The sequence below is a fragment of the Ceratotherium simum genome, chromosome 13 (assembly GCF_057802395.1).
Source record: "Ceratotherium simum simum isolate JZ-2026a chromosome 13, ASM5780239v1, whole genome shotgun sequence".
NCBI classification, from domain to species: domain Eukaryota; kingdom Metazoa; phylum Chordata; class Mammalia; order Perissodactyla; family Rhinocerotidae; genus Ceratotherium; species Ceratotherium simum.
The window spans coordinates 23,790,365-23,801,071 of NC_141912.1; the positions used below are offsets into that span (position 1 = coordinate 23,790,365).

The 10,707-nt window shown below is 38.7% G+C and overlaps 1 protein-coding gene across 4 annotated transcripts in view; it reads left to right on the forward strand.

The window, feature by feature from the left end:
* CARMIL1 (capping protein regulator and myosin 1 linker 1) overlaps positions 1 to 9,969 on the forward strand; it is a 326,380-nt gene extending 316,411 nt beyond the window's left edge. For 3 of the 4 annotated variants that reach the window (XM_087438110.1, XM_014788706.2, XM_087438109.1), the window contains 2 exons: positions 2,290 to 2,439; positions 8,917 to 9,969. In XM_087438110.1, coding sequence (XP_087294236.1) covers positions 2,290 to 2,439; positions 8,917 to 9,053 — 287 coding nt within the window. In that variant the 3' untranslated portion in view covers positions 9,054 to 9,969. The remainder of the gene's footprint in view (positions 1 to 2,289; positions 2,440 to 8,916) is intronic. The other variant, XM_004432061.3, reaches the window with a different exon arrangement.
* The last annotated feature ends 738 nt before the right edge of the window (positions 9,970 to 10,707 follow it).

Genomic DNA, 10,707 nt, shown 5'->3' on the forward strand with positions numbered 1-10,707 from the left:
CCTCATTCTCAGAAGTGTGGCACCAGCTTGGACCCTCTCTGAGCATCAGCACACCAGTTTGCTCCTTCTAATTTACTGGTGTAGGAGCAGAACAAGATAATCCTGGGACTTGCATGCCATCTCCTAGAATCAGATTAAGAGTTATGAGTGGAGGTGAGGTGTGTTTGGGTGACTTCAGCACCCTGCCATTTCTTTCACCCACCTCCCTCACTCTGGTACATGCACAATTGACTTTTGGGTTCTGTCCTTCATCAAGTGTAATGCAGTTGCAGTCTCTAAGCCCCATCTATAAAGAATTTCTAGAGCCATGTATGTCATCACCTGAGTCCACGTGGCTCTCATTATTGTTTTTTTTTTTTTTTTTTTTTTTTTAAAGATTTTATTTATTTATTTTTCCCCCAAAGCCCCAGTACATAGTTGTCTGTCATAGCTGCACATCCTTCTAGTTGCTGTATGTGGGACGCGGCCTCAGCATGGCTGGAGGAGTGGTGCCTCGGTGCGCACCCGGGATCCGAACCCGGGCCGCCGGCAGCGGAGCGCACGCACTTAACCGCTAAGCCACGGGGCCGGCCCTCATTATTGTTTTATTTTAGATTTGTTTGATGCTTTAGAATTCTTTGATCTCTCTGACTCTGACCTCTTCCTACACTGGCCTATTTTCTTTTACTGATGGTAGTCTTGGGTTGAAGTTAATAGAAAGTGTTTCTAGGTACTGTCTTTGTGACTTGGGAGTCTAATAAAAAAATAACACTGCCTGCTTTCTCGTCTCCATTCTGCAGATTTATTTGGTGGGTACAAGCTTCACTCACCTGTTGGCTATAAATAAAAGAAGGTGGGGTTTTGACCAAAGTTGGTAAACCACTTCTGTCAAACAGAGAAAGTAAAGCCATGAAAGGTGGCTGACACCTGTAGTCATCTCACATGCGGTAAATAAATACAGGGTTTGGCATTCCAGCCACAGCCTTTGGAAGTCTTGGTGTGAAAAGAAGAACCTTTGGTCATGCTGGGTCAGAGTGACTTGAGTTAGCGTGTGTCCCTGACATCCCAGCTCGAGCCACACAGCGCCTCCCCCATTCCCACCCTCATTTTCCTTCCTTTCTGCAACTGCTGACTTTGTGTCTTTACTTATAAGGAAGCTTTGAAAATGCCTGAAAGAATCCTGTTGGAGAGAAATGGGGAGGGGGAATGGGTTGGTAGTGTAAGTAGGAATGCTCAGCTTGTCAAAAGCAATTGAAATATAGAAGGATTAAAAAGAAAAGGTCAGAAGGTTGAATAAAAAACAATTAACGTCTTTGAAGAGTGATGTTTTCTAGATGGCTGTATGATTAAAAAAAGCCCTAGAGTAACCCACCAGCCTCATGAGTATGAACATGTCCACGGAACCTCTGTAGTTAACGAAGTGGGTGCAATACTGGATGTCGCTAGTGTGCCCTTAGCTTCTTTGAAAATGTCGCATGTTCTTTCCTCCAGAAGTTAGAAATGATTGAGTTGCTCCTCAAACATTTTCAAGCTTCAGGGAGTAGATGTTTGATTCCATTCCTTACTCCCCCAATAGCAAATATTAGGAATGGTTCATGCCTCCACCTTTCCAGGTGGATGGGAGGAAGTATAGAATTGTGGAGACCATTGCTTTCCCACCTGGGATCCAGAGTAAGTTAGTCACAGAGATCATTCTGATGGTATCACTTGGGATTGAAATTGGACTGAAAATATACATGAGGTCTGAGAACAGTTTGTAAATGTCCAAGGGGGTAAGATTTTGACTTTGCTTTATTTATCAGCTTGTCCACTAAGCTGGCCCAGGAATGAGAGCTACCTGTGAACCTTATCTTTTTCTTTAAAAAATGTTCCTGATGTGCTCCTTCCAATTTTCTTGTACATTATTCATGCTGGTTACTTCATTTCCTTGTTCTGTGCCTCCCTTTGGACTAGCGTGCCCAACTAATTTCTGAAACAGGTAAATTGCTATGATTCTTATAGATTATTCCATAGTGAATGTGATTTTCATTAATCCATCCTGGAATCAAAATGGTAACACTGAGGCCTTTTTGTTAGTACCTTTTTGGGGCAGACTCAGAGCTCACATCATTTTGCACATTTCCATAATGTTGGCTGTTGAATTCTATAGATAATGTGTATCTGTTCAGGACCAACACTGTAGGTTCCTTGAATCCTAAGTGGGGTGGGTAAGCTGATATTTGATTTTTAATATTAATATTTTTTAATATTAATGTCAACACATTGATGTATTTGCTAATATAAAGGGTAAAATGAATCCCTTTTCCTCAGTAGTGCAAAGAGGAGATTATTACAAAAGACATTCAGATCATGACAGTGGCAAGCCTTCCAGTGGAGGGAAAAGATCTTCAAAACTGTACTCCACCATTGCAGAAGAGGAAGTGAATGCAATTGGGCACAGGAAGTCACAGCCAACAAATGGTTAGAGCCTTCGATTATCATCCCTCGCTGACCCAAAGCTTATGAACTGGCACTAACAAAAACAAACTTTAATTGAGTAACTTCTATCCTGGGACTGGGATTATTCATACAACTGATTTTTTTCCTAAATGGCAACAGGATGGTCCTTCCACTTTGGGCAAAAAATATTGACTTCAAAATCTAAAATTAGAAAATCTTATGAGGAGGATCAAGTTACTTTGGAGTATGGTGACTTGTCCTTTCAAATTTTTGTGAGCCTATAGGTTTATTTTTATATTTGGGGTCATGTCTTCTATTCTCTTTCTTTATCTCTTTTCTCTTCTATTAGATTTAAACTGGGATCGGATCAGAAATTCTTAGAGGAACACAATTTATACCTTTAGACAATATTGGCCTAACACCTTACCTTACACTCTTTTAGAAAAGGATCAATGAGGAGCCAGCGACTAAATGCAGACCTTGTGTCATGTGCATGATCTTCCGTGGACATTTATGACCCTTTAGTAAGAAAAGAAAAGTACCAATTAACTTTTCAACTTCTGGGAACAATTTATTCTGTTTTACAGCAGTTACTCTATAAGTTCTGTTTTTCCTTTGACACTGGATTAAATTCTGTGATGTTCTGTTTGGGTGAGGACAGTCCCAGGAGACAAAAAAGACAGATTTCAAATCGGCTTTAATCTCCAATGGGAAATTTGAGAACAATCATTGCTGATTCAGAAAGGAAATGTCTTTTCTGTGACTAAGTACTCATCTCCCTGGTTAACTAACTTTTTATAAATATGACTTGAAAATCTTTTAAAGGAAATCTTAGTGTCATAAAAGAAAAAGAATATAAAATATTCTGATATGTGAGATTTCCTTAAAAGACTTCTTCCCTTGGAATGAGGCACTTTTCCTTCCTGTAAAACTTTATTGGGGGTTGATATATGAGTGTATTTAGGCTCCGAGGGATTCAATGCATGGCCCAGCATTCTAGCTATAGCTCCACGCCCTTCACTGCCCCATAACAAGGCACCTCAGAAGGGAAGTCAGTGGAAGTGACCTTCTTATAGGAATAACTTTTAATAGTAAAAGTGTGAATCACCTTACAGCTTAATAGCCCAATGAATTATGATCCTTAAGTGGGAACTGTTGTCTTTCAGGACTTTTCTTGACATAGATTTAAAAACAAAAACAATAACAAAAAAGCATCTACCAGCTCAACAACATTTGGAGTCAGCCTTCTCGGCCAGTACTGTTGGATGAGCCACACGCTCCGACTTGTCTCCTGGTCTGGTACACACTAGCTAGATGACGGGGTGGAGTTAAGGATCCAACCCACAGCATAAAGTGAAGTCTGTAGGTCACGTGGGGACAGAACATTCTATTTGGGCCAGGTAGCACCTGCTCTAGAGAAAACTGACTGACTTGGTCCTTCACTTTTAAAGGATCTCCTGTGTGGTAGACTTGTTTATATACAGACTGTTACAATAACTCTTTTCTCTACAAGAGATTGTCTCTGATATTTTCAAGAAAATCTATTATCTTCAAGTCATAGAAAAATTACCTTAAATGAACAGCTAAGGCATTTATTTTCTGAAGAGAAGCAGAGTTATTTTTTTGAGTATATTAAATCAGAAGCTCTGTCTCTACATTGTCTCTTTTGATAAGGACACCCAAGATTACATAGATGTTTCTAGATTTTGGAAATTTACATTTGAACTATTTTATCAGTTGACTTACATCAGCTGATTATGAACAAAGCACCCTTGATGCAATGCAATGTTCCTTCTTCAAGAGGCTACTAAAAAGCACTTTATACAACACAGAGACAAAGAGACCACCCCCCAGTACCACACTGATCATCCAGTAATGCTTTGAATTAAAATAAAAAGAGGATGAAGACAGAGATAAGCCAAATCATAGAAAGGCAGGAAATTCTGCGTCTGTCTCATATTTTTCCATGACCTCTTGGCTTAAAATTCTTACTGTGATGGGCTGCATCAAATTTTGATGGAATTAAATAGGACCATCTTGTATTTGCTTTTCTGCCCTGATTTCTTCAAATACTGGCAGGAACCAGAAAAGTAATTTTTACAGGAGCTTCAATTAAAGTAATTTCATGTATAATATTTTAATTTTGTTTTGTTAGTGCCGATTCCTAGCACGTGACTGTCTTCACCCTTGAGAACTGCATAGCAGTCTGCTTTCTGAATAGTTCCTGGTTAACAAATAGCATTTAGCAGAGCAATTCTATTAAACCGTGATGTACACTTTAAGTCATTTAAGATCAGCTTTGTTTATGCTAAAACAGCTTTCTTATTTTCCTAAATCATGTATCTGTGAAACAAACAAAGGCTATTGTTCTCAAAGCATGCTGCGTATTTTTATCATGATTATTATGTTTTAATTGTGTGGCCATTTGAATATTGATTTGACAGATAAAATGCTTACTTTCTTTTATTGGAAATATTTGAACTGCATCTTTTGAATTTCATATCATTGCCTCTCTGTATTTAATTATAAGCTGTGATGTTTTTATTAGAGCATGTCCTATTTTCTTGAAGAAAATAGTTGGTTTTGGCTTTGTATACATTGTAATGTATCCTCTTTGTACAGGCCATCTTATTCTGAGATTCCTTTTATATATCACTTGCTTCTTCCATAATCCAACCTATAGCCAATACATATTTGGCTGTGGCTTATAGTCGATAAGCCAGGGCCCTGTTCCACCCTTTTCACCAGATCTGGGTTCTACTACCCCTATATGAGTTCTTCAAAAGAAATTTAACAGTTGGTTGGTATTTTTGACTTTTGCCAGAAAGTATAAAAAATCAGGGTCGACTACTGAATATTATTTTAAGGTCATCATAATGTTTTCCTTGTGGGAAATATGGATGTCAGTGGAGCTGAAAATGGAGAAAAGCTCAAATTTTCATATGAATTTTTAATTCTGAGTTTATATGCACGTTTCAGAAGCTTTAAAATTAGCATATATATTTGCATATATATTTATATATATGCAAAGTCAAATCATCTTCAAGAATGACAGATTTCATGTTGGATCCTCCTTGTGCCAATTATTGCCCTGTAGATAGGATGTGAATACACATGAAGTATCTGTGTTGAATAAATTACCTGTTCACTTACTCGAGTATCTTTTATAATTTTAATGGTACTTGGAATGGTAATAAATACGTGTACAGACGCATGTATAGAGATGCTCCAGCATTTAACTGTATGAATACTTGCATTGAAGAAGTGTAGTAAAACAATCTGAATTTTTATTTTTCCCTGTATAAAGTCAAGTATTAAATCAGAGTGCCTAGGGGAAGATTCATCTGAATTAGTAAAAAGTCTGAATTCTATAAATATTTTAAAATAATTTCTTGAGTTTTTAAGTTTCAAGCAGACATCATCTTATTTAGGCTATCCATTAATCTGAGCCTGACCAAAGCTACTTCAATATAATTCTAATTAGCATCCTAATTATATGCAATCAAATAGATGCTGCAAACTTGACAAAGGACATTTCCCCTACAAAGTTGTTTGCACTAGTGACCTGGACTAATAAGAAGGCAGGAGGCTGGGAGACCAAATGCTTTGGCTTCCAAACTCAACTGCCTTAGTTACATGACTTCAGTTCCTTGATCTCACTATGCCTCAGTTTTCCTATCTGCGGATGGTGCCCACCTACAATACTAAGGAAATGTCAGCGTGGTACTCGTCTCACTATCACATTCACATTCACAACTGGTAGAGGTCAATCAATGAAAGTGAATATATTTAGAGTGAATTTTTAAATAGTGTCACTAGCGTAGAGAACTGCTTTGACAGGCCTCTAGAAAGAACATTTCATTATTCCTCTCAGTGACTATGTTGGACAAATTAAAATTTTTCATTCATGACTGGTACCAGGTCTATGTCACCAACCCGGAAACCAACCTGTTAACTCGTTAATGTTTGCTGAATCCTCCCCACCCTCCTCTCCAGTTCCTCCCCAGCCCTGGAGGACTCAGAAGCCAGTGTCACTTGGATGGAGACTGACGGACAGTCTACTCTTTGAAGATTCCTATATTGGATTTCTCTGAATTTCAGTTAGCCCTGCTACAGTGACCCTGGGGCATTATCTCAGTTTTTATCTGTGACGTATACATTTTTGATTGCATGAATTTCTCTATTTTTAAAGAGAGTACTCTGATGTCATATCATATAACATGAATCAGACCTGGCATTTTGAGGAAACTAAAATACTGGGAAGGACGAAAATTTGTTTTTGTTTTTCCTTATGGGGAAGATTAGCCCTGAGCTAACATCTGTTGCCAATCTTTCTCTCTTTTTTTTTTTTTTTTTTGCTGAGGAAGATTGGCCCTGAGCTAACATCCGTGCCCATCTTCCTCTACTTTATATGGGATGCCGCCACAGCATGGCTTGATAAGCGGTGCATAGGTCTGTGCCCGGGATCCGAACCTGTGAACCCCAGGCTGCCCCACAGCACATGAACTTAACTACTACATCACTGGGCCAGCCCCAGAAAAGCATTTTTAATCTAAGAATTAGAGCAATATGTTTGCTCTGAAGACAAATGAGCTGCATATCACCATATTTATTTCTTCTTTTGAACCTGTAGTGTTGGAAATTTATTTTTGAATCACTTGATATAGAGGAACAACTTATTTTGGTTTTAAAATGGAATGAATACAATTTTCTAGCAGATTTCACATGCTCTGTTTTGAGGTTGGGTTATTGCAAAGTGTCTTCAAGATGAAAATATTATAAATCTTCTCTAATTTCTCCTGTACATAGCGTGTGTAGAAGATGAGAACTTAAAGGACTCTTTGTTTATTATTATCAAATTGGTTTTCTGATAAAGGGCAAACTATTTATAGAAAATTATTTACCTTTTCCCCAAATCTTGCTTGTTAACGACTTTGAAAGGACCATCAAACACATACATTTAATTTTTTTTTACCCAATTCAAGCTAAAAAGTAAAAATCAATTATAATAGTTATTCCTGGCTTTTCCTGCTGAGAATTTGCTCAAAGCTATTGGGTAAAAACAAGTCAAAATTTTTAAAAAATTATTTACTTTTTTAATGAGATTTGAAAGGTTTATCCTTTTTAGAATTTTGAGTAATTTCTATTTAATGTAATTAACTAAGAATTTAAATTTCTGTTGTCTAGGGATCAGAATCAGGCCCTGATGACCTGAATGGCAAGAAAAGCACTTTATTATGTTTGCATTTTGACTCTTGGGTTTCATGAGCTTTCACTTCCTGAAACACTTGTTAGTGGATTGAACATTTGAATAGCCGGTTCCTGGCAAGATGAGGTTTTTAGCATAATGCTCAAATGAAAATGATTAGAAGCATAAAGGAATCCTGTTGCTTTTCCAGGACTGTGTTCCTGGTTGGATCACTTGAACTTCTGAGTGATGTGGTAGCTGCACTTTTTTTTCAAGCCACGCCAAGTGTGTGGGTTTGGTGTTTTTTAGCCTAAGTGGTGTCTATACACTAGATGTGGTGAGTAATATTTAATAACGCTTAATAGCCGTGCTGGAGAATGACCTCTGAACCCTTTCCCGAGGTACAGTAGCAGTGAAGCCACGATCCAGTTGGAAAGAACATGGGCTTTGGAGAGAGACATCTAGTTTAAATCCCGATTCTAAGTCTTACAAAACCTACCTTACAGGAAGTTGTGAGGAGTAGCAATAATAAAACAGAGAGTGTCTGACATGACACATAATAAAAGCTCAGTTCCAGCAATTATTCTGCCATCCTTGCTTTGTAAAGTCTCAGTGGATCCTTCGTATTTATATGTCATCAGAACAGGCAACAATAATGGCAGTTCTGCCTAGAGTCTGGTTCCAGAAGGACTGAATATACCATAGGCATTATTAATTCATTTTCACAAGACTGTAAGCTGTTCATTTCCTGGCGAGTGAAACAGGTTTTCTGTGACACAGAAAGGTCTGACAAAGGTTGCAGGAGCCTTTCCTCATTTCCTGTCCCAAAAGCGGAGATGGTCAACCCTAAATGGTCTGCAGAAGGCATCGAATGAACATCTGTCCAGCAGTGCCTCCTCAAGGCTGTTTGCCCTGTTCTCTCTGCTGTGTAAGGGGGCAGCTACGACTGAGGAGATCACCTGGCACAGAGCGGCTTCAGAGCTCTCCTCCTTCCTAGCATCTCCCTTCACTTACCCCGCATCCTCACCTTCTGGGGTACTCATTCTTAGCTGCTCAACCACATCTATGAGAGGTTCACCCTCTCATAGACTGGGTTTGTTTATGTTTTCTTGTATTTGTTTCTGTTTTTGTTGGTTTGTTTTTAATTTCTGTCTAGAGTCTCTTAAACATAATTGGTAAGTTGTTTCTGAGAAAGTTCATCCTGAACCCTCCCACTCTTCAAGGCTCCTGCATCTCACCCTGTTATTGGTCAGGCCATTGGTATTACCTTGTTAATGAATGATAATGACTTCCTTCCCTTTCTGTTTCAGCTTCGAGGAGAAGCTGGGGCCAGCAGCCCCAGGAGAATCCAGAACAAAAGCAGTGGTCCTCCAGTAAAGATGGCCGTCAAGGCAGCAAGTCTAGTGACTCTGGGGAAGAAGCAGAAAAAGAGTTTATTTTTGTGTAAAGGTCACCCGTGCAGAAGTCTTCTTGTACAGGGTGCTTTTGTTAGCCATCAGAGAGGAACCAAGGGTAACACCTCTTCTACTTGCTAGGCGCTCTTCTCTTGGTGCTTTTTTTCTTTTCCTTTTTCCTTTGCTTTTTTTTAAAAGAAAAAACAGAAACAGATCCATTTCTTGGTAATCAAAGCACATTTGTTTGGTCTTCTCCCAACCCTTGGCATTTGATTTCTAAGCATTCCTTCATATGCCTTCAATGAATGCCAGCAATTATCCCCTGGGCCCTACTTGAATTTCTCTGAGGCAGCTACAGTTTGCCCTGCAAGATGAGTTTTTGGAGGTAAACAAAGTAACTGGACACACACACAAGTAACACCATCCAGCTGACTGTAGGGTACTGCTGCATGTACCTGTGTCAAATCTGCACTTGATAGAGCAATTTATTCTTGATGTATGCAATTGCACATTGTAATTATATTAACAGAGCACACTAATAAATAATTTGTATAAATTATATATATTAGATCTTGGGTATGGTTTTACATTCTCCCATGGGGAACTTCTTCCTTCCTGATGTGGAATTGTACATTTAAACTCGGTCGGTGACCTTTGCAATACCGTCAACAAGCACAGTGAAGAACAGAGTGAGAGAGGCCCACAGCTGATTCTACCACGTGCCCAGATTAATGTATATAGTTGATTGGAATGAGGTTTTATGAATATTCATGTTCTTTTGAAGGCCTTTAATTTCTGTCTACATACTAGCTTTTAATGTGTGATTTTAAGAGAGAATACTTTGACACCTGTAAAAAATCAAAATACTACTCTTTTTAAGACATTTCACAAATATTCACTTACATTACAGGCTGAAGGTATTTTATTCATATGTATATTTATATCAATAAAATGATTTTACAAGTGGAATTTTGATCTTCTCCGGTTACTGTTTTTAGTTAGGATTGGCTTGTGGTAATGAACTTTTTTTTGTTTTCAAAATCCAGAATAATCACACTTCCCAGATAATCAAACCTGTTACGTTCAAAATAAATGTAGTTTGCTTAATTCTATTACCTTTGGGAAAAAGATGAAATTTATTAATGGGTTATCATATTATGAGTTTGATCCAGCTCCCATTAGCTCAAATCAAGGGTCACATGAGAGAGAGAAGTGTGAACTATGAAGTGTGATTTGAAGAGTCACACACAGTGTGGTTGTCTGTTGGAAAGAAGAATCATAGAAGGTGGGGCTTCTGTTTCCCTCGTTATCCACCCCCATACACACACACACACACACACACACACACACGGGTGCCTGGCACAGACTGAGTGCCGGTAAATATAGACTGAATGGTTTGCTGCCATTGCATGAGATTCCATGAGCATGGGCAGATACCAGGTTGTTTCCTCCAAATGTAGGTCTGCTGTCATAAATGCTGATGGGAACAGACATCTCTAATGGGTATCAAAGTAGGAGAAGCATCAGAAGACAAAGATGGGCTTCAATGAACAAACAGGCTGTGGCGAGGCAGACACATAACCCGACTAAGTAGAATACAGTGTGATCGAGCCCACATTCATAATAAACAAGAGTGCTATGGAAAGGGGGATTAGTTTTCTCTGTGATGCTCAGGAGGCTGCAGAGGAGGAGACATTTGTGCAAGGC